The sequence below is a fragment of the Aulostomus chinensis genome, chromosome 21, assembly GCF_037954235.1.
Source record: "Aulostomus chinensis isolate RoL2024-O1b breed Wild chromosome 21, RoL_Achi_v1.0, whole genome shotgun sequence".
Lineage (NCBI taxonomy): Eukaryota > Metazoa > Chordata > Actinopteri > Syngnathiformes > Aulostomidae > Aulostomus > Aulostomus chinensis.
Window position 1 is genome coordinate 6,413,557 of NC_141340.1, and position 24,244 is coordinate 6,437,800.

The following is a 24,244-nucleotide window of genomic DNA, read 5'->3' on the forward strand; positions in this document are numbered from 1 at the left end:
GCGCTGTTTGATGTCACCGAGCCTCTCCGCCCACCCCCTTGATGATGATTTGCGAGGAAGATGCGCCGGTCTGAAATTTCCGTTGACCTTCGCCTCCACTCAGCAGCACCGACGCATTGTGAAGCGCTGCCGCTACGGGAGCGCCTCGGCTCCTGCCGCTGCCCCACTTAAGAGCTCCCCCCCCAACCCCCCTTTCCCATCCTAGCAAGACACACGGGTGACTTCTTTTTAGCTCCGTCATCTTTGATTTCATTTTAATCAATCAAGACCCGAGGCAGATGCCCCTCGCTCTGTCGCCCCGGCTTCTACTATGGTGGAGTTTCCATCTCTCAGTCCTTACTGGCCTCTCCTCCGTTTCTTGGTGCCTTTGGCTATCACCAACGTTGCCATCGACCTCGGTGAACAGGTAACGTCCGCCGCCGTTTCTTCTTCTTCTTGTGCCCCCCCCCCCCCCCCCACTGCTTGTTTGTGCGTCAGTTACAACCAAAAAAAAAAAAAACAAGGGGGGGGGTGCTCGAGACACAAGCTGCGTTCGCTAGCAAAGCAAAGCATCGGAAGGGCTAACGGTTTAGCGGTCAGCTCCGTGCTTAATCTTTGTTTTTTTTAAACGGCGTACAGACGTCTGACAAGACCGGTTCTTTACAAAATAAATACATAAAATGTCACCCGACGCTAAGTAGAGACGGACCGCCTTGTGCTGTAGCTCTAGCTAGCTTAGCCTGTAAGCTACAGGAAAGGTTGTTTATATACATTATTTAGGCGGAAGGGATGCGTGTGGACCCCTAACGGAGTGCTATTCTGAGAAGATGCTTCCCACCGTCGCATATCTCACTAAAAGCATTGGGCTCTTTGTACATCTGCATTATCAACTTGTGTTTCTCTGTTATTTGCGGATCCTGTAACGCAGTGTGCATAAATATATATCTCCATAATATAAATATGTGTGTGTGTTGTTTTGTCTTGTCGTATTTCCCGTCCTTTCTCCTCTCATCTGGTGGCTGCCCTCACCAGGGGACAGTGTGTGAGGGTAAAACCCACATTGAGATGTTAGGATTAAGCTTATGTAATGGCTCTGTTTGTGGGTATAAATAGCACGCAGTCCCGCTAAGGAAAGGGGCAGCTGTAGTCAAGGTAAAACTTAATGGAAATAATGCTGCATTTAGGGACTGGCTGGTGCTGTGGGCGTTTCCTGTGCAGACATTATCATGGCATTCAGTGGTTTTGAACTGTAAAGCTCGATATGGTCACTGTTGAGTACATGCGTGTGTTATTTATGTGACTGCACATAATGAAAGGTAGCATATGAAAGCTAAATTTACGGCGTCACAGAGCTCAACCTCTCTATTTACCTCTGCATTCCATAATATCATCTCCAGGCCCTCAACAGGGGCATAGCCACAGTCAAAGAGGATGCCATAGAAATGCTGGCCAGCTATGGTCTGGCCTACTCCCTGATGAAGTTCTTCACGGGACCCATGAGCGACTTCAAGAATGTGGGCTTGGTGTTTGTCAACAGCAAGAGGGATCGCAGGAAGGCCGTGTTCTGCATGGTGGCGGCCGGGGTCATCGCGTTCGTCCTGCATATCTTGATAGGTGCGTTCTTCAGCGTTGTTTGTGCAAACATGATGACACGCTGGGCTTAAACCACATTGTGTAAAAGAGAAATTTTGGTTTCTGTGGTTTTGAGTTTCATCATTACAACACTTATTTTTTTTCCTGTCTTTCACGGGTTCAAGTGCTGCATCTGAACAATATAAAATAGAGATGATTCCCTTGATTTCTCACCCTCTTCCTCTTTTTCTGTCTGTAGCTTACTCAGATTTAGGGTACTACATCATTAATAAGCTCCACCATGTGGATGAATCTGTGGGGTACAAGACGAGAAAAGCTTTCCTGTATCTGGCTGCTTTCCCGTTACTGGATGCAATGGTGAGTATATAGAATTAATCTGCAAGAGCAGATTAAATCACGCAAGAGATGGATTTAAACACACCTCCCCTTGAAATAGACAACATGTAATCCTCTGTCTGTGCTGGTCCTGAGTGAGAGTAACGCATGCCTCGCTTCACGTCTGTTGTGTAACCCGTCATCCATCCAGTTGGGGTTGAGGAAATGGCAAAAATAGAGTTTTTGTTGTGGTTCTCCTGGGGGTGACATCTCCGTCCATTGTTCTGTTCACAGGCGTGGATTCATGCTGGGATACTGCTCAAGCACAAATACAGTGTCATTGTAGGCTCCGCCTCCATCTCTGATGTTGTGGCTCAGGTGATAAATCACACTGTGTTTTGCATGAAACACCTAAGGTGATATTTGAACATTTATTTGTGTTAATCATCTGGGATTTTCCTGACTCATGTTCTTTTCTGTAGATCGTCTTCGTGGCCATCCTCCTGCACAGTAATCTGGAGTGCGTGGAGCCGTTACTCATCCCGATCCTCTCACTGTATATGGGTGCCTTGGTCCGTTTCAGCATTGTCGGTCTGGGTTACTACTGTAACATTCATGACGTCATCCCAGACTCCAGCGGTCTTGATGTCGGAGTAAGTTTGGACTTAAGGGCATCTTTTCTTATGATTTTCCATGTGAAAGGTGGCAAGTCGAGAGCTATAGAAATGACTGAGGTGGATGCATATTAAGCTGCAGTGGTGTTTAAAGACATCTGTAACATTTGAACAAGAACTGGGTGTGTTTTCTACGGAAAAAGAAGAAGACCTGAGTTATTGTGTCCTTTCTGATCCCTGCAGGGTGACGCCACTATCAAAAAGATGCTGAGTTTCTGGTGGCCTCTGGCCCTCATCCTGGCCACTCAGCGCATCAGTAGACCCATCGTCAACCTCTTTGTGTCCCGCGACCTCAAGGGGACCACTGATGCTACAGAGGTGGGATTTTTAATTTAGTTTACCAGCCTTTACCGCCGCGTTCTTCAGAATTTTATTAGTATTTATTACTAAATGGAACACTTCAACTTTGGGGGGGGGGGGGGGGTATGCTGTTGTCCTTCTTCCCCAAAGCCAGACAAGAAAACAGATACTCTTCTGTGCGCATTAGCGAAGACCTACAGAGACCGGATGAATGCTAGTTAGCTTAGCTTATGAATGGTAATGGATGGGCAGGTTAGCATACCTCTGTCAGAAGTAATCAAATACACTGAATGACGTTTGTTATGAAACAATTGATTTGGGAGATATTGTAATTTTAGAATCTCACACACACACTCGGAACTACTTTCCTGACTGGGCGCAGTAATTTGACGCTGCATCTCAAAAGCTTCAGTTTATATTCTTCCAACAAACACAACGTGTTGATGACAAGAAGAGAGACTGCTGCTACTCATCATGGCTGACTTTTTAAGAGAGGATGAATATACTTACATATGCTAAAAGCAAGTTCCTCTTGATGGGGATACGCTAACACTTCCCATCCACAAGCATTCATTGTGCTAAGCTAACTAGCGGTTAACCAGTCTCTGGGTCTCAGCTCCCTAATGCACATACAGAGGAGAGAAGGGTTTCTATCTCCTTGTCCGGCTCTGGAGAGCAGAAAAATTAAGCTTATTGCCCCAACACTTGGCCTGTTACTTAGAGTGAGTCAACATAAGTAAGGTTTTATAATTCCACAGTTCTGCTGCTTTTTTTTGTTTCATTGAATCTCGTTTGTAAAAATTAAGCTACCCTAAATGTACATGACCTACCAGCAAAGTATTCTAGCCTGTCGTTTTGATGTGGGTTATGATTAAGAGGGCTTATAGTTTCCGTTAATCAAGCGGACGAGTTCTCCCCTCAAGTTATTGCAGCCAGATGCTAACAAACTCCCTCTGGAGCTTTCTGGCTTCCAGAGACCCCGACTACTAGAGACAATACAAAGCTGTTTACCAGAATGAACTGGAAATCATTGACAACACTGGCTGCCAGTGGTTTGGGTGATTCACCATGTTCATGTGGAACTCAGGGCATGATTACAGTGAGTGTAAACATTCCTACCTGGCCCTACTGTGGCTGCGTAAAGCCCGAGCACGCCTGTTGTTGTTTGGGACACAATAACAAGCTCAAGGCCGTTCTCCCGTCATAAACTGGTGAAAAACCAGGCGTTGCTGGGAAAGGGAGAGTTGCTCTGTCCCGCTATTGTCTTGACACCTGTCATTACTTCTGCTGCGTGTGTTTAAAGTGGTAGCGTGCCGATGACTTACAGCTGTCTTGCCTTTGTCATTCCAGGCTGTGGCCGTGCTCACAGCGACATACCCGGTTGGTCACATGCCCTACGGCTGGTTAACTGAGCTGAGAGCAGTGTACCCTGCGTTTGACAAGGTAAACCCCGTTTGTGTTTGCTGTCATGGTAACGGATCATTGTAGAAGGGTTTGTTTACGCCACTCATATTGTTCTCTCTCATTGACAGAACAATCCCAGTAACAAGATGAACGCTGGTAGCCCCGTCACCAAGACGCATATTAAAAAGTTTACGTTCTGCTGCCTGGCTCTGTCCCTCACGGTAAGATGAGTCACTGTGTTTCACTGTAATCCTCTCAGGATGTGGCGTGAATTAGAGAGAGGGGGTATTTACAGATTGTGATCTCTGTGGAAATAATCCAGAACATTTGGTTTGGAATTAAAGTCAAAATAAATGTTGACTAACATCAGATGATGGATGAATCGGCCGGTTTCCTCTCAGACTGATATCACTTATACGCCAGACATGTCTGGGTACTTCTGCTGGAATCAGTTGGACTGCTCCACTGACCACAGGAGTGGGCTGGTCTATTTTTGCTCTGCTGGTCGATTTGCTGTCTCCTCTCTGTCACATCGCCGTCCCTCAACCATAGAAAATGACAGAAACTTCTCAGAACTGCAGGGAGAAAACGCTCTTTTCCAGACGATGAAAACAAATCCTTCACTTTTGCCAGAGGGCTCATGAGGTAGAAATGCAACACGGTGAGTTTTACAAGATTCACGCAGAGCAACTGATCATGTCTAGAAAAATACTGAATGTATACACACCACAACACACACACACACACGGTTGCACAGGTGTAGCAGGTAAGAAGACCCGCTGAGCTCCTGCAATGGACGCACGTGCCAGATCTTGTCAAGATTTAAATGTTATGCATTTACGTTAACATTTGTCTTATCTTACATCCTTAATGGTGAAAAAAAAAGATTTTCATGCTCAATTTTTGCCTTTTTTTTTTTTTTTTTTTTTTTTTTTTGCACAGTGCACAAATTTGTAGATGAAGCAAACTTTTCCTTACACCACAGTGAGTCACAATAAAAAAATAAGAGAAGTATTCTCTCAGCGAAGCGCAGACATACAGAGATGTGGGTCCAGGATGACTTGCAACATCTGAATGGGAGAAGTGAGACTGCTGCTCGAAGACATGAATGATGAGTTAGAAAGCCATTAACCTCCTGAGGTCCAATCAGGATTCAGATTCTGATAGTAAACCTTCAATACGAGCTCTGACATGGACGCAATAAAAGAGGAAATGAAACGGTGCGTGCGGATGAGTACGAGGGAGTTGCACACTTTGTATTTTCTTTTGCTGACTTTTTAAGGATGTGGTTAGAACATGCGAAAGCAGCCCACTGCCGCTGGAACAAGGAGACCTGCCTTGCTAGGTGACACAGCACGTACGCAGTATCAGTGCTCATTTTCATAGCAGGAGGCCCTGCTGCTGAGGCAGAGGTGGTGTCAGGGGTTGGGTGTAATCTGAGGTGTCCTACAATTAGGACCTGACTGTTTGCTGGGGAGGTCCATCCATCCATCCATTTTCTTCCGCTTATTCCTACATTAAGGGTCGCGGGGGGGCTGGAGCCTATTCCAGCGTCAACGGGCGAGAGGCGGGGTTCACCCTGGGTCGCCAGTCCATCGCAGGGCCAACATACAAAGACAGACAACCATTCACACTCACATTCACACCTACGGTCAATTTAGAGTATCAATCAGCCTCGTCCCCTCTTGATGTCTTTGGACTGTGGGGGGAAGCCGGAGTACCAGAGAGAACCCACACACCACCGTGCAGCCCTTGCTGGGGAGGTGTCTGCTGTAATCCTGTTGCATCACAGATGTTCGTGGATTAAGACTCAAACTGGCATAACCACTCTGCTGTTAGGCAGAAAGTATGAAGTTAAACTGCTTGACCAGTCAGAAGGCATCTCAGAGCATCGGAGCGTGTCATCAGAAAGGAAGATAAAACTTAGACATGATGTCGGCAGTGTCCACGGTAATGAGGGCTCCCGCTGTCTTTGCTGCCGGACTGAATGTACTTTTCTCGTGGTGTTGTTGTGGTTTCAGGTTGCAGAGTGAGCGAGACACATTAGGATGGAATTTGTGGAGAGGCTAAAGGGGCTTTTGTCCCCCTCGCAACACTCCCAGCCTTAATAAAATAGGTGTTCCCATAAACCATATCATTTAACCCATTCCTAGAACACCTCGCAGGTGGACTTCCCTGCTTAGTAAGGAGCGCCGCCGCGTCACTGCCGCTGCCGCCGCTGCTGTGTTTCAGTAAGATGCTTGGGCGTGTCAGCAGGCTCCTCTCCCGCCTCATATTTGCCCTCCACTCACTGTCATGTGAATGTTGGCTCAATAGAATCAAGCTTTTTTTTTTCCTACTTGGATGTTTTAACAGCCCAAATAAGAAAAACAGGAAGTTTGTGGCTTTCCTTTTTTTTTCAGTAAAGAGGGGAGGAGGAAAATGGCCCACCAGATGTGGAGTCCCAGTGCTGTAAACATGCATGTTGAGTGTGTGTGCTCTGGCACAGCGCTGCAGGCGGATAGTGGCTTTGAAAACACACACGTTTCGCTCTTGCCACAACTTGTTCACATGAAGCAAAGACCCGGAGGGAAAAACAGCCGAGGAGGTCGACGCAATCCATCTCACCGGCAGATTTTTTATTTTTTTGGGGTGAAAGTATCTGAGTAATGTTGTGTAGCTGAAACATGAGTATATGGAAGGACCAGGATGTGAAATGACATGTCTCACCTTGTTGAGGGAAACCAGAGCTGAGTCAAGGCAGACGGGGCTTCGGCTTACAAATGAGTCTGAGCCTGCATTTAGCACTGAAACAATGGCAGACTGTAAGATGAGGCCAAATGGAATCATCCAGAAGTAATTATTCTTATAATCAAAGGTCATACGGTCACAAAAAAACCTGGAAAAGTCCCCCAGTTTGAAAATACAATTTTCCAGGTCTGGATTTGAAGGAGAAAAATGAAAACCAGAATGTTCTAAAAGTCATTTCCTTAACAAATACTTGCAGAGAAGAGGAGGATCAGATCATCCGAGGAGAAATCTGTTTAATTAAATCCAGATTTATGTTATCAACCAGCAGATCGGTGGAGCTCTTCCTTCTTTTTTCCTGATAATATCAGTCCTGGAGGGTATCGGCCAAATCAGTTGTAAAAATAGTGGATTTTTTGGGGGGGGGGGACTCAAATATTGTTGTGAAGTATCATCAGAATCTAAAAATGTCAACGTTCCATGTCTAACACGCGTGTGGTGAATAATGGAGAAGTTACTGGAACAAGTAAACAACAAGGGTAAAATCACTATTTTACCAAAACAACTGGTGTGAGTGGGAGGTGCTGGAGGAGAGCAGGTGGACAACTCCTAGTTCAGGGGATGGAAAATCCTAACGCATCATTGCCTGCTGGGCGTTCTGCAACAACGTGTTGATTAACTTCAGTACCTACAAACTTTTTGGGCGGTTTCGGTTCCAGTCTATGAATACAATGTGCTTTCATCTGGTGCGATCCCTCTTTTTACACCTGAGGGCAGGATCCAGTGTTCTCAAACAACACAGGCGTCCATATTCATGTTCAGATAAAACAGTGTGTGTTTAACACTCCTTGCTGTTGGCGTCATCACACCATAATAGGTTCAGGTAACGCAGCCCGCGGCCCAACAATTGCTTCTGGAAGCTTGTGTGTGTGGTGTGTGCAGGCTGGCTCGTTTTATGTGGGCTTCAAAGGCCCACCCTCAATCACAAACCCCTTGAGATAATGACCCGATGCAGTCTAATGAGGCGCGCCGCGCCGCTCTATTGTGCTGCAGCAAATGCAAAAAAAAAAAAAAATTAATTTGCTTTTTGTTCCACTGTGCGTCCAGCTTTGCTTTGTGGTGTTCTGGACCCCTCGAGTATCGGAGAAGATCCTGGTCGATGTCATCAGCGTGGAGTACGCTTTTGCCGAGCTGTGCGTGATCCCGCTCCGAATCTTTTCGTTTTTTCCTCTGCCGGGTAAGACGTTCGTTTCCGTCCGGCGTCCAGCTGGACTTTGCCTCCCGGTGTGGCTTTAATTGGGCCGCAGCGTAGACCGGTGGGGTGATCTTTCCACTGTGTGCGTGCTTGTGTGTGTTTTCAGTGACTGTTCGGGCTCATCTGACTGGATGGCTCATGACCCTGAAAAAGACCTTTGTGTTGGCCCCCAGCTCCGTGCTCCGCATCATTGTCCTCATCACCAGTCTGGTTGTGCTGCCTTATATGGGGTAAGTCAACACTTCAGGGACCCAGGCCTCACCCTGCTGAAACAGGTCCAACAGTTAGACAACAAACTAATCTTTGTATTTCAGGGTTCACGGGGCCACACTCGGGGTTGGATCCCTCCTGGCCGGCTTCATCGGGGAGTCGACAATGGTTGCCATAGCAGCCTGCTATGTTTATCGACAACAGGTGAGAACACCTGGTTTTAGGCCATCACACACACACACACACACACACACACACACTCGCCTTATTTTGAGCTTTCTAAATTTCCTATCAGGCGTGTTCAACACTTGGAGTTCAAGAGAAAAAAAAAACAGCTTCAGGCGTTGTTTTGAGGCGTAAAAAGAACTTGTTTTGAAGGTCACCATGGTTGTGTTCCCAGTTTGAAACCAGGTTATCCACATTCTCTAAATAACAGGAAGTTCAGGCTTTGCTCAACTAATCTTTCATTTGAGTGTCCAGATTAGAAAATGTACCGAGTTTTTCTGTCATTGTTTGTGTTGCGCTGTTGGCTCCTGTGTTTGTGTTGGGTCAGGTGGGTGATACTTGTTGGGAAGCTCATTAAGGGGCCAAGCAAGAGCGAGTGTGAAACACTAGCGAGCACCTAATGGTATCTGCAGTTTTAGGAAAGTATGTTGAGCCCAGTGTTGGAATCTTGAAGGGCCACAAGCAGCAGGGGTGCAGATGTTGCATGGTTGCCCCCCCCCCCCCCCCTCCAACTGACTGGATGAGAGTCAAAGTGAAGAGGAAACCAATAGTGAAGTCTTTAGAGTCTGCACTTCCTAGTAGAACTGGATTCTGTCTCTGCAGACTCGTGCAGGCCCTGCAGGGTGGCCCTTACCGGGCCTCCAGGACTGCAGTTGGAGATGAGTATGTGACCGTTCTGCTACGTGTTGTGATCACAAATGTCCATGACCGGACACTGTGGTTGCAGGGTATCGTGCTCCGGGTTTGCTCATCTTTGCTGTTGACGAGCCTGGGCACAGCGTGTCTCGAATGAAGCTGTTGCAAAATGTCGGCACGTGACGAGCACCCTAGTTCCCCCCGGGCTCACTTGATGACAGTGTTACTTCCCTCTGGAGGAAGTAGAAAATATACGGTTTTCACGCGTTTGTCGGCTGCTGTGTTCACAGAAGAACAACGAGATGTCCAATGAGCTGGTGGTGGAGGGCGAGGACTCGGCCCCGATGAGCGAGGTGTGCTCCAGGACTCAGATGGACGCCATCGAGGAGCTCCAGGAAGAGGAGGAGGAGCAGGAGTGAAGTGAGGGTGACCTCCATGTGGAACTTTACTGACACCGCTGAGTGTTACAGTGACGGAGGGGACCCTGGTATAATTTGGTTTGAGAGGTTCTCCCGCCACTATCGAACTATCATGACCAGGTCGCCGACCTACATCACATTACAACGCACACTGTAAAGAAAGCCATGCACCTCCCAAGTGTTGACTCATCCGTGTAAATATCTGTACGTCTTCCAAGCTTCCAAACAGTTCTCATCATCACCTCCACGGGCGTATTGACCACTTTGTGTTTACTGGTAAACAAGGGAAAACGACAGGAGAACTTGTCCTCCTCAGCGGCAAGAATGAAACGTCTGTCGAGTGGTAGTGGAGTTGCCAAAATACTGATTTTATTATTTTATGTTGTTTTATCAAGATTAAGCAGCAAGGCCTTGCTTGAATTCAAATATAGAGATGTTGTGGAACTTGCTGGGTTGTGCAATTGTATTTTACATGAAATGATGTACAGATTATTGTTGTTTTATATAGGTAAAGCGACGTGTATATTTAATTGCCCAGAGGGGTCAGGAATCCCTCATTATATCATTGCGTGTTACAGAATACAGTATGATTGTTCACTTTCCATGCAGTCTGAGAGTCAATCTACTTTTGTTTTGCCAAGCGTTCTTTCCTGGTGGTATTCAGACTGTCGTATGTACTGTATATACTGTATAGACATTCTTATTTGGCAAATAAATTGCTTTATAATTACGTTTTGTTCACATTATTTCTTAAAGGTTTGGTGTCATATTGGTTATGGAAGGTTTCAGTTTATGCATTTACACTACAAAATTTTGAACGACTTAAAACGCTTTTTTCATGTCCATAAATATAAATAATAAAACTGAGAAATGCGTCAAAGAATTTACCTGCATATACTTTCGATACGCCGAAAGACATTTGTGTGTTTTGATGCAGCTGAGTTATGTACTGAAGTCAGTTCCACCCAAAAGATTTTACGTTGCATCGACTCCAATGTCCAGGTATTTGGAGTAAATTTCCGTGATTTTATACTTCCAAAACTTTACCAGGCCTTTAAATTGTTACTTTTCAAACTCTGTGACTTTTCACAACCACATGAAAACCAACTACGTAGAGTAAACAACTTTCCATTTGCCAAAAACAGGTCTGTGCACGAGGAAGAGGAAACGCTGTAACTAACAAAGCGCCGTGTCTCGGCACTAAATGTAGAGAAACTGGTTTTGCTGCTTGAGATTGGTTCGCTCCAGAATACGGTTCACACACACCTTCATATTTCTTTGAAGCAAATTCTCAAGCTCAACTGCCCTGAGTTTAGCACAGTACATTTGAAGACATTTATTCGTGTAGATGAACCCCCGGAGATTTACGCTCCTTCCTCAGCCACATGCAGGGATTTGAGTCAAAAACCTGCTTTGCCACATCTCCAAGCTGGAGGTTCCCCTGCCAGGAGCTCACCTGTGAATAAGTAGCGGTTCTACTGATGTTTGGGGTTAATTAGACCCCTGACGTGCTTCACCGGTAGTCCTCCTACAAATGCAGACAAGAAGGGAAAAAAGACTAAGAGAAAAGTTATTGTACTTTCCTTTTATTTAAATGCCATCCAAAAATCATCAGTGCAAGTACATTCCTACAATTGGCATAATCAATGTTGAACGTATCACCTTCACCTGCTCTGGCCAGCAGGGAAACGGCCTCTTGACTAATACCCGACATTCATTCTTATTGTGCATTATTTCTAAGGCAACACGGAGGACCAAGCGAGCCTTCACTACTGAATCCAGAGGCTGGTGGTTGGGACTGTTGCCAGTATCCATAGCAACATTGGCACGTTTATTTCCTCCTCAGAACGGCTTGGTTAAAAGGCAACATGTTACATTGAGTTTGACACACAACTAGGAAACGTACAAGCGGACCAGCACGTGTAAGACCTCTGACACAGAGGCTGCAATTAATCTTCCTCCAATCGTCTTCCGGCGGGAGATGTTAGAAGCGACACTTCACCCAAATGTGTCTTTTGTCTTTCAGGTTCTCACAAATACATGTTTTGAGCCCATGAAGACACCCCCCCCCCCCCCTCCTGCATCTCTTCTCTTTGGCTCCGGAATGCAGACAGTGACTGCTACGTATTTTTAGCTTGCTGCTAACGAAGACTGACAGCTAACAGCAGCAAAACTGTGGCTGAGTGCTGAAACAGATGACGCGCCTGAGAGTGACACAGGAGTGGAAAGAGTGAGCTGGAGACACATAACGTAGTACCTGATAGACCAAATACACTTTTAGGGAGGAGTATCACCTTGAACTGGACAAATCTTAAAATTTGTTTCTGAGACATAATTAAAAATAATAAATTAAAACACACATCGGTGCCAATAAAAGTGCCAAGATTCCAGTGTAAAGGCCAAACATCTCATCGTGTTTGTGCTGTTGGCAGTTTCGTCGTACGGGCAGAATTTTACGAAGAAACTCAAAATGACACCCTACAAACTGAGCTGGACCTAACGGAGATGCACATACATGTACGCATACCCAAATAGAAAACTCTGCTTACAGTACAGTGTGTACAAACATGTGTAAAGCACATCTTGTACAGGGTCTCAAATCAGCATATTTGTAATTGGAGTACATCTATTCATGTGGATCGACCTGAGGAGGGTTTGTATGGCAGGAGGTTGCTCTGCTGAGGCCATCAGCTGGAGGGGAGCTCCGCAGGGGCTTCTGCAGCTTCATCCACTGGCACATTGTAGTGGCGATCGTCCTCGGTGACGAGGCACACGCACGGCCAGTCGTCCTTGTGATCGTCTGGGTAGTAGGTGACGAACTCCTCCGTGTCGGCCTTGTAGAGTCTGTAAACTTGAATGGTGCACTGCAAGGCGTAGCCCAGCAGGAACATCTCCACCTGCAGGAGAGAGCAGGAGATAATTGCAGAGCCCTTTTCATTCTTGTCAAAAGCTCAGTGTGAAGTTTTCCCTCACGCCAGCTATCAGCCCATAATATTTTTATGGGTGAGGTGTCTGAAAGGAAACGTGCCTATAAAAGCTTAAATGGAAGCATGAAAACAAATGACTGAACAGTGTGTCCTTCCTGCTGCTGATGATGCAGAAGCATCGCAGCTGAAAACAGGGCAAACAGCACAAGACCAGGCAAGTTTTATGAGAAGACTACACGCCCAATCTCACGCTGTCGCCCCATAATTGCTGTTTTTGTTTGTTCGCAGGACTACTGTTTATTCCCACTGTAGATTCAAAGGGGGATAAAACCCTAGCAGCTAATTTATGGTAAGTGATGTTTATCATAAAGGTTTATATAACTGGGAGCTTTAGCAAGCTGCCAGTAGAACATTCAGTTCATGTTTTGGAACACATAAAAAAAAAAAAAAAAGAGAGAGAGAAGCCAGGGTTCCTCTCACCTGCTCCAGCCCAGCGCTGAGTCCCACGTGTCTGAGGTGGTTGGAGAGGAAGGAGCGAGGGCAGTCGGACGAGTCCCGCGCAAACAACAACCAGCAGAACAGAGGGATGTTTCCGCCGGCCTGCATGCAGTCATGGAGCTCCACTGCTCTGGCCAGCATCAGCAGCTTGAGCGCCTCCAGCAGCCCCAGCTCCTCCTCTCCTCCCTGGAACACGCTCTCACACAGCTGCTGCCGCTCTGCTGCCGAGGAACAGTCCACCGCAGCCTGCCACTGGAGGGACATCGAGGAGATGAAGCCAAACCGAATGTAAGAAAATGTCAGGGTTGCGCCTCAGCGCTGGTGACCGCAGGGGGCCAGAGGCAGCGCGTTATCAGGCTGGGACTCAAGGTGAACAGAGAAAAAATTGGTGGTCAAAGTTCAAGGTCACAGCGACCTCACTGGAACCTTGAGGGAATTTCTTCGATTTGCCACAAATGCCCACAGGAACTCTTGATGGAGGCTTAACACCCACAACACTGTATTTCTAGGCATCGTCTGAGAGAGGAAGGAGCAGGAGATGCTTGTCCTGACTCAAATTCATGTTTGGAATTCGATGTCCCCAAATTACCCTGGAGTCAGCCCACGCCCCGGGTGACCCGAGTCTCCGCAGACCTCGTGATTCTTCGGATAAATACATGCAGGAATTTGCTCACATGACCTAATTACTTAACCCTTTTAGGACCACTTGCTCAAAAAAGGTCTTTCATGAGAGATTTCCCTCCGTAACGTCAGAAATGAGACTGAAAAACGTGATTCGAATCACTTCAGTGAATATTAGATTAGCAGCTTTTCCAAAAAGGATACTTCTGTTGGGAGAGCCTAGGCTGTTTTTGCGTTTTGTCCACTCTCTGTATACGTGTTTACAGCGCGGAACCAGAATAACCAACCATGTAAATGAGGAATCTGTAATGTCTAACAGCACAACACAGCTCCCTGTGACATAAAAACACGTGTACAGTAAATTAAATTCCTCACGAGGTGGCGGTGATGATAAATTCTATCACAGGGCCTCAAACTGTGAGAGTAAAGAGCCTCGTGTCTTTGAGGCTGGGGGTCCAGCTTCCCCTCCAGAACCGTTACAGCATTACTAGACTGATTTAATGACCCAAACAAAAAACACAAAAAATGTGAGAGCAAACCAGCTCCCTTCAACATATGGTAGCCATCACAACCAGAAGCTCAGCAGATAATTATCAATAGTCTCGGTGACCACAGACTAAAGACTAAAATAGCCCTGTGGTTAACTTGCTCCGGGTCATGACAATATTTCCTCGCTGTATGTTTCTTAGGGGAAATGACGTTGCTACCTTGTTTTGGAGAAGCTCCACGTAGCCTTTCAGCTGCTGGCCGACATCTCGGGTCCCATCTCCTTGGAAGCACTCTCCAGGAAATCTCCACTGACTTATCAGCCCCTCGAGTTCCTCCAGGAGCTGTAAACACACAGCATTGAAACCATCAGATCAGCTGAAGCCCCGACACTATTAAGACTTTGCCATTAGGCAAGTTAGTCCGTCTCCTTGAATTGCTGTGGGCTACTAATGGTACTGAGTGTTGGATAGAGCAGCAGAGACGGCACGCGTTTAGGGGGCAACGCGGGTAAACGTTTCATGATCTTCCCAGACAAACAGAGGGACCAGGCGGTAAACAATACTAACTAGTTTCTGGGGCGTTTAGGACTCTTTTGTTGGCAGGGGGATGTAGCCTAACCAGTTATTATGTCACAATGTGTTCTTACAAGTTTTCCTTATCACACAATGGGCCTCATTGATGGAATGTTCTTGAACATTGAATTGCTCCTTGCACACTCCAAGACATTTCCTTAACCCTCAATTTAGTCTTCCAGACGAGGACTGACGCCTGACAGCGCCTGTAACTGTGCTCCTGACATCTATTGTGAATGTCTTTCAGTCTTTGCATGCCTGAGTGATTGACAGGTCTGAACATCCACCGTGTTTTGTGAAAATTGGCCCAAGTCCTTTTGTGTAATTCTGCTGACAGATGGAGACAAAGAAACCAACATATGCAGGTAAACACATGTAGCATGTACCTCGGCTACGTCATCCTCCTGCAGCCAAGCAGGCAGTCGGGTGCTGTGGGAGAGCACCTGGAATAACGTGGCTCTGAGGGCGCAGTAGTTGTCCCCTCTGACTCTCCTCACGCCGCCGAACCTCTGGGACATCTCTTTATAACCCTGAGGTTATGGACACACACAGACCCCGCAGGAAGCCTCTTAGCCGTTGCACTGACACACACAAGCAGACTCTCTCCTTCCTCTAGACACCGACCTTTCTAATCAGAGCACTTTTGGCAGTATTCCCTCTCCACTCCCTCTCACTGTAGGACAGAATATTCACCGCCGGCGCCAAACTGCATCGCTCGTCCGCCGTTGGAACTGGAGAGTTAAGAGGATGTGATGGACACGTTCACAACCACAGAGATCACAATCACAGTGATATCATCAAAGCTGGTGCCACAAAGGTGGACTGACTTGTAGATTCTAGCGCGGGCGGTGGTCCTGGTTCATTATTGTGTGACGCTGACAGCTCCTCTGCTCCTCGGTAAAGATCTTCTTCACTAAGACCAAACGAAAAGACAAAACCCATCAGTGCAACATAACAGCTCGCCTCAACGTCTTTCACTGGACCGATGCGACACCTTCATTTGTTTCAGTTTATTTCCTGAGCAACGTAAGAAAGCTGACAAGGTAGCAGCTCGCTGGCCACAGAGGAAAGCATCCATTTAGCTTGGAGCGTGTAGCTGCTAATAGCCTGTGTTTTACAAGGTGGAGACCAAAACAGAGCCAAACGTGAACTTGGGACTTGCATCCAGGTGGACGCGAATGTTGCTCTTTCTGCACCAATGTGCTAAAACATTTGCTAACGGTGCATCGTTCAACACCTACAGCCGACTTCAGATAAACTTCAATTAGGATCCGCACACCATCCAACATTTTCTCATCAACAAGTCTGAGTCATTTTCCTCAGAAATGAAGGAAAGCATCAATAAATCGTACCCATCTATCTACCTGACCTGTCTAACATGCACCTGAAACCATGATAGATGTCTGGAGGGATCTCCAGGAGTATGTGGCTGATTTTTCTTCCTTTTATTCTTTTTTACAGAGTTCAACGTAGTTTTTCTTGTGAAATTAATGAACTCTTGCAGAGAAAAATAAAAGGCTGATTAGCACTAAAAACATAACAATATAATTTGATTGGAATTAGCGTACACATCTTTGCGTGTCCCCGCTGATTCAGGATGACAACGAGGTAGAAAAACTATCTCCACCCACCTGTTCCCCAAACCTTCTTCAGCAGAATCGGCCCTCTCACTGGCTGACACGTCTTCAGCCTGGACATCAGAGGGTGGGATCTCCGCCACCTGAGGATCTTTTCCAGCTGCCTCCTGGACCTCAACATCCTTCTCGGCCTTTGTGGGAACGTTCCCCGCCTCCTCCATCACAAAGTTCTCCTCTCCGGGAAGATCTCCAACTGTGCTCTGCATGTCCAAAGTAATTTCCTCCACAACATCCTGTCTGATGTCCTCCAAGGCAGTGACCACATCTGGACAAACTGGATCAGCCTTTTCATCCTGATTAGATAATGGCCTGGAGAGAGAGAGCACACACTTTGTTTGTTTTGCTAGTTTTATATATAAACAAGTGTTGACTACAGTTCTAAAAGTATATCAGCAAATGTGCATGAAAATAAGGAGGCATGAAGAAACAGTGCTAAATTCAAAATACAGGGAAAGTCTCATAAATCAGCCTGTGGTGTGTCAACGCCCCCTTGTGGTCGTAGAGAGTAAATAAAAAACAAGAGCACATATTTGGGTAAAAAGGCATCTTGTTTTGATCGTACAAACTCTGAACTCGCTGACCTCTGGTGAGTGGCTGCTCCAGCTGTGTTCACCAGCTCCCTGACTCGGTCTCCTTCTTCACCGCTGTGGTCACGTCCTGCAGACTCAGCTTCGGGACACTCTGGGCTTTTTTTATCCTCAGGATCAGCCTCCTTAGACACTGAAGGGCTTCTACTGCCAGAGTCCTCAGTTGCACCGCTGGATACCGGACAACAGGAGACAGATAACTATTAATTTCATGGCATGTGTTGAGTTCAAACCTGTACGAATGGCTGCTGTGGGTTTGTTTTTTTTTAAGTTGTTCACTGAACCGCTAAGTTGGTGTAGCAAAAATATCCCCAAACTGACAGTTGCCAATAAATTACACACAGATACAGACATTTTCCTCCCTTCATAAGAATTAAAAAGTTTTATCTAATCTGTTGGATTTATTCTAGGTGATGCTGTTGCAATGTAACTTTAAATACTGAGACGTTTTCCCAGTACTTTGTCTATCCCATTTCTATCAACTGGATCACCAGACAACTGCATTCAAACTGATTATTAAACAGAATTGAACACAGCGCTCAGAGTGCGTGTGCGTCCACCACAGAGGCTACATTTAAAGTTCTGAACACGGAATCGTCACGATCCATTCACAAATCCCAGCTGCCAAAAACAGATCTTCCAACCCGAAGCAGCGATGCAGAGCACAGTGCCGACCATCCCGGCAGCTGAACGCTTATCTCTCTGATTAAAATACACGACCGCGATGACTCTCACTGCATCACGCTGCTTACATTTTTCAGATATGGATGATTTTATTAAAAGTAGGTCTTGTGGTTATCTGATCCAGAGAGGATGATCAAGATGATTTCAAGAAGACGAAACATTCGTCTCTGAACTATTTCCCGGGAACACAATCAGATTGAAACGTGTCTGGATGTGTGCAGGAATACACCACTGACAGCTGTGCTCAGTCTTCAGGATCTATGATTTGATCACGATCGCCTCAGAACCTGTTCTGTGTAAAATTGCTAATATTTACACTTAATTCCATCAAATCATTCCATTGGTTGTGAGACCCTGCTAATAAACACCCCAGGGATCAGGTGACGTGCTCTGATCAGGTGACGTGCTCTGGGTTTGGTAAGCAGGGGTTTATACTGCTCGTGCATCTATGACATCAAACACAGGAGTAGAAACCTACCAGCTGGACTCCACGCTGATCTCCTGATGGAGCCCAGCGACGGACGCCACCTGACCAGCCGCTCCACTCAGCTCCGGGTTTGGCACAGATGACACGTCACTGTTCTGAGGCTGTTCTGCTACTGTATCAGCTAAAGTAGATTCTGTCGTGATTTTCTCTTCATTATCAACATCATCATTAGGACTCGTGTTCTCCGCGTTAGCGTGGGAAGGGTTTTCTGCCTCCGCTGCTTGGGAGATGCCATCAGAAATTCTGTCCTGCACAGACGACAGATTTTCCTCTGTTGCATTTGTCACTGGAAAATCTTCCCACTCAGCTGGAGGGTTTTCTTTACACAGGGATGGAAAAGTGCACTGCAGGATCTCAGCTTCGGCTGGAGTTTCCTTCATCTCTCTGCTGGAGTTGTCTTGCAGTTCAGAAGCTTTACCGGGAGAACGCGATGATATCCGCCTGCCTTCCTTCCTCAAGGATCCGTTTTCCTGAGCGTTATTGCGCTCCAACTCTCCGCTCTCGTGATTCTGCTTCACTTGATCAGCCTCGGCCTTTTCTTCTACCTTTAAATTGGCCTCATCAGCTGTTTTCCTGTGCGACACAACAGAGAGAGGATCAGGACGCTACACCACAGATACAACACTCTTCACTAGAAATCAGCTTGGAAATCCGGAGTAGCAGCCCTGTTCTTTACAAAAGTCCCTGAGTTGATATTTGACCACTAATTTGATTTTGAAGCAAATTTTCATATTGACACTGTACTTTGGTGTGGGGGAAATAAGAGGGGAATCAATTGAGTGCTGCAGGATGACCCTGTAAGTGGGTTCATTCTTCTCACTCTGAGACATTTAAAAAAAAAAAATTCCAGCATAAACATCGTATTTAGTTAAAATTGTTCCTATTAGGGCTGCACGGTGGTGCAGTGGTCAGCACTGTGGCCTCACAGCAAGAAGGTTCCGGGTTCGAGTCCCGACTCAGCACAGGATCTTTCTGTGTGGAGTCTCCATGTTCTCCCTGTTCCTGTGTGGGTTCTCTCTGGTACTCCAGCTTCCTCCCACCGTCCAAAGACATGCACTTGGGGACGAGGCTGATTGATACTCTAAATTGACCGTAGGTGTGACTGTGAGTGTGAATGGTTGTTCGTCTCTCTGTGTTGGCCCTGCGATGGACTGGCGACCTGTCCAGGGTGAACCCCGCCTCTCCCCCGTTGACGCTGGGATAGGCTCCAGCCCCCCTGCGACCCTTAATGTGTAGGAATAAGATGAAGATGGATGGATGTTCCTATTAGTGTCTGTATTTTTTTTTTTAGTAAGAGCTGCTGTCCTCCTCCGAACTCCTCCTTGGTAAAACATTTCCTCACTCCCTTCACCACTTAAAATCTGTAGGATTCTAAAATTGACTTTGAGGTTAAAATGTTGACTTCAGCTTGCTCCGTGAACACCATGTCAACCAACAGTCGGTTGAAGACATGGCAGAACAAAGGCATCATTGGCGGAGGGCTCATCTCACCTCATGTCATCATCTGCTTCAGGCCCACATGTGCCCACCACAGCGGTTTCACCGACGGGCACCATGTTTTTCGAGTCGTCCTTCAGCAAACCGCTCCTCTCCTCTGCGCTGTCACAGGGACTCTCAGCACGACAGCAGCTGTTCCCCATCTGCTCGCTCCCTCAGGCTGGGAGGTCAGGCAGCCAAGCAGTGACCTCTGGTCCAAAACAAACGCAAGCGACCTGAAGTGTCGCTACAGGCCCAAGACTTCAGGAGTCCATGATGAGGAGCATCAAGCTGCCGCTAAAGCAGGGGATAAAACCTGAAGGTAACAAGCAAAATCAGTGAAAGTGAAGATATCAAATGTCACCATGCTGGGAGCATGAGATTATCAGCATATATTCCAATACTTTTTTCACTTGCACCCCTAAATTTCACGTTGTGTTTTCATAAGGTCTCCAATTTTGATAATTGTTATTTCCATTTTAATCTGGACCATGAGTGAGCATGTGAGATTAACCATCCAAAAATAAAGATTAAACACCTGTCCAATGAGGTGTTCAGTGCTCTGTTGAAGACGATGCTGAGTTTCAAATCAAGGTTGGAATCTGTCTAAGTATGTGGCGCTTCATTAAAAACTGCGCAGCATTAAAAGTCGACATCAGCACACAGACGGACGATGATTGTCACTTATACTGAAAAGGGAAGTGAACACTATCATGGATAAAAACACTTCACAGCAGTTTCAACTGTCACCGGCTGGTTAAACCACACACACACACCAACAAAATGACAATAACAACAACAACAAATACCTTGAGTGACCTATGGTGTCCAATTGGGTTTGTACCACGAAGCTCAGGTGGTCGTTTCACTTGCGGTTACTAGGAAAATAAGCTTCAGTTAGCTAGCCAGCTAGCAGGCGTCAACTTATAACACAAACGTGTGCTGTTGGGTGTGAACGCCACTCAGGAGTCGCACCGCGGCCGCAGCGTGAACCTTCTACGCTGGCAGGAACTCCCTCGTCTACAGCGGTACATTTTACGAAACGCCTGGCATTCGTTGGTATTTTTTGTCTGGAACATCTGTTGGCTCGAGCACCTAGCATTAGCGAGAGCGGCAGGGTCACGGCTCGAGTTGCGCGCATGACGTCATCCTCGGCTGCGCCGCCGACAGTGATGCTGCGTTCAGGTGTTTCTCGTAAATTCCACAACTTCAAATGTTCAGTTTGGGTAAGGATGGACTACAGCTGCTTATTTATTTAACAAACGACCAAGCGGATTGCTTTAACGGTGAACGGTCCATCAATAAATTAATAGTTGAACGGCACACAACCGTTTCTATTTTCAATACCTTCTTGCTGATGACCTGTTGATAATAAAGAATAAACTAAAAAGTGTCACTAAACTTAACTCAAATGGCACATCTTTTACAATTGCAAATGTCTTCTAAAATCATATTATGTAAATATTTGCATACAAAATAATAGGGGCTTTTTTTCAATAGCTTCCATATGATGTGGCCTAACAACACCAAACCACTATCAGGTATTACTGTTAGACTGGAAAAAATACTACATACCTCATTTTATAGGGTTGCAGTGCTTCCTCAGTTCACAAATATTTCAATATTTTTCCCCAACAGCTTTCAGGTTACATATATCAGAAAAATAAGACACCTCTTTTATAGACATTTAATGATATTTCTATTTTATATAGTTTAGTGTAGTAATATCTGCAAAGTATAACTACATTATATCTGATTCAAAGTCACTGTAGTTACATGATATAGAGGCTATTTTCAATTAATGTGGGCTAAAATGTAAATAAATGCCTGAGAACAGAAATTATGTAAAATATGGGAAATCTAGTTTTATTTTTCAACCACTGTATACAAAAGTTGAAAACAACCAAATGCAAAAATACACTTTACAAGATATACAATAGCCTGTATGAAATTCACACGACAACCTTTTTTATTTCACAGTTCATGTGGTCCGTCCTGGTAAAGCCGGCGGCGGTGCTAAATGTCTTCCAGTTCTCCTATATGAGCCGTCAGCTCCTGCGGCAGTCCCAGCTGTGACACCACATCCATGCAGAGCTGCAGGAGGTTCTTCAGGCTCTCTGCCAACCCAATGGAGCCGTCGCTGGACCCTGAGCACTTCCTCTGCTGCGGAGAGTCCAGGTCCATTTTCTCTCCTTTCCCGCAGCAGTCTGTCTTTTTACATCCTTCACCACATCTGCCGGGACCTGTCTGTTCCACCTCCAGATCGTCCATACTCTCTGAGACGTCACTCACGCTGGGAGTGGGATTCTCCAAAGCCCTCCTGATTCTGTCCTTGATTGCGTCTTCATGCTGCGAGACCCGTTGCAGGAGGTCACTCACAGAGGCCGGGATGGGGGCTTCTGGATGCTGGATCTGGCACCAGCACCATATAGCACTGGGACATGAGGCACAAAGAGACAACAGTGTCAGATACAATAGAGAAGCGACTGGGACAGCCACCTGACGGCGGAACCAGCCAGTAATAATGGCAGAGGAGTCACCATGTTTCTGTGCAGGTAGGAGGACGTGTTTGGAGGAGAACACCGCACGCAGAAGTGCTTTGTTAACAGTTAAACAATTAAACAACAATTTCAACATCAACTTAGCCTTTTATAAACATACAGTGCTAAATAAGGTAAAACTAACATTTAAGTGCTGGAATTGATCATTTTTCGAATATTACCAGCAAAGTCTCTCAACACAGTAAGTCTGCTTCAACTGGTTTACATGCATGTAATCAAAAACACGTGGGCATAATACAAAATACCGTTATATTGACTTAATGTGCATGAATTTAAAAACCAACAAAAAAAAGTGATGTGCTGTAAACCCATGTGACCACCACGCAGGATGATCACCAAACCCTGTAATTAACATTCAGCAGGGAGCTCGAACATTTCTTCTGTACAGATGGTTTCATTTGGAGGATATTTAGAAACCCGCAGACGTGAAAGGAGCGATCTGCAACAAAACGTGTAAAAACAAACGCTAAAACGGATACACGAGACGCTCTCGTGACTTCCTTTAGCTTTTGACTCTGAAGTGCGGATAGTTTTTTATATTCATGACTGAAGCTCAAACAACCAATGAGAAAAGTGCGCAGTTTTGCGTGCTGATGAATCTAAGGATGTAATTAAACACAGTAAAGGACGAATTTTACCTGGCAATCCCTTTGAGGCGACCCACCGCCACCGTCTGAGCGGCTCCATCCCTGTAGCCCATGTTGAAGCCGACCTGGAGCGAGGCCTCCTCCCCGGCGTCAGCACCGTCCACGAACCCATCCTAGCCACGACACCCACAGTTGGTCACTCACACACTTGACCCACCTCGGTGAATCTATTTATTAGGAGTGTTAGACTAAACAGTGTTGTATTTCGTGTAACAGTGTAACTGCGTACGTGCCACTCAAGTGTAGTAAGCATGATTAGCTGCTAGCTGTTACCCTGACTCGCTTCCTCATGCTGGACACCCATTCTTTACTCTGCAGATGAAGCTCGTCCGCATTCTCGTCAAAAACATCCTCCCCGCCGCTCGACACCGCTCGGACCCACGACATCGTATCTGTTCGCCGTCAGGTGGGGCTGTGTCTTATCGGCGTGCGTCCCATGGGTGTCGCAAAATGCTTGGCTTCTACTTCACTGGTGATCAATACGGTGGCACCTGCGTCTTTAATGGGACGATGCTGCCACCTACTGGAGGTGTGACGTCCACGTAGTCTCGCTCCTTCTGTTCGTCGTCGAACTTCTCACATGTATTAAAATATGAAAAGAAATAGTACATGCGACTTGATATTATGATTGACAACGAGGTAACAGTAAACAAAAAGAGACTGGTGGCACGACAGCATCAGCAGTAAATACTATATTATTATTATTATTATTATTATTATTATTATTATTATTATTATTATTATTATTATTATTATTATTGTGTTGTTACAGAGGAAAGAAATGTTACAGAGGAAAGACGGGTCTTCCCCAACAGGAAGCCCTGGATGACAAGGGAAGTCCAGACCCTGATCAGAGCCAGGAACTCTGCCTTCAAGTCAGGGGACCAGGCTCTCTACAGCACCGCCAGAGCTGACCTGAGAAGGGACATCAAACAGGCCAAGGTCTCCTACAAAACCAAAATAGAGGGGTACCTAACGGACAATAACCCACGTCAGATGTGGAAGGGCATTCAGGCCCTGACCAACTATAGAGGCCACCCCCCTCTCTCATCCCCCAGCAGCAGCAGCAGCTGGGCAGAGGAGCTAAACAGGTTCTTTGCCCGGTTCGAGACCACCTCCAGACACCCGCAGGCACTGCCACCCCCGCACCCCCCCCCCCCCCCGCCACCTTCAAGTTCCTGGGCACCCACATCTCCTCCGACTGCTCCTGGACCTACAATGTCAGGGCCCTGGTGAAGAAGGCTCAGCAGCGGCTGCACTTTCTGCACGTCCTCAAGAAGAACAGCCTGGACCGTAAGCTGCTGCTGGGCTTCTACCACTC

General features: G+C 46.3%; 3 protein-coding genes across 3 annotated transcripts; 1 reads left to right on the forward strand and 2 right to left on the reverse strand.

Moving 5' to 3' along the window:
- Nucleotides 1–10,467, forward strand: ankha (ANKH inorganic pyrophosphate transport regulator a). Its single transcript, XM_086191090.1, has 12 exons — nt 1–406; nt 1,377–1,593; nt 1,811–1,929; nt 2,182–2,265; nt 2,370–2,540; nt 2,745–2,879; nt 4,212–4,304; nt 4,394–4,486; nt 8,100–8,229; nt 8,354–8,477; nt 8,562–8,661; nt 9,609–10,467. Exons 1-12 carry the CDS (start codon nt 311–313, stop codon nt 9,735–9,737), a joined length of 1,491 nt encoding a protein of 496 aa, XP_086047216.1. The 5' UTR covers nt 1–310; the 3' UTR covers nt 9,738–10,467.
- Nucleotides 10,468–11,318: 851 nt separating this feature from the next.
- On the reverse strand, nt 11,319–20,866 carry LOC147241470 (uncharacterized). Its single transcript, XM_086191089.1, has 11 exons — nt 20,525–20,866; nt 19,731–20,031; nt 18,231–18,812; nt 17,063–17,239; nt 16,476–16,790; nt 15,672–15,757; nt 15,469–15,575; nt 15,231–15,374; nt 14,491–14,613; nt 13,145–13,414; nt 11,319–12,634 (listed from the first exon to the last, which is right to left on the reverse strand). The coding sequence occupies exons 2-11, from the start codon at nt 19,877–19,879 to the stop codon at nt 12,425–12,427; spliced, it is 2,163 nt and encodes a 720-aa protein (XP_086047215.1). The 5' UTR covers nt 19,880–20,031; nt 20,525–20,866; the 3' UTR covers nt 11,319–12,424.
- Nucleotides 20,867–21,496: 630 nt separating this feature from the next.
- Nucleotides 21,497–23,405, reverse strand: otulina (OTU deubiquitinase with linear linkage specificity a). The gene is made up of 3 exons (XM_086191446.1): nt 23,197–23,405; nt 22,915–23,036; nt 21,497–22,149 (listed from the first exon to the last, which is right to left on the reverse strand). The coding sequence occupies exons 1-3, from the start codon at nt 23,308–23,310 to the stop codon at nt 21,732–21,734; spliced, it is 654 nt and encodes a 217-aa protein (XP_086047572.1). The 5' UTR covers nt 23,311–23,405; the 3' UTR covers nt 21,497–21,731.
- Between the last annotated feature and the right edge of the window lie 839 nt (nt 23,406–24,244).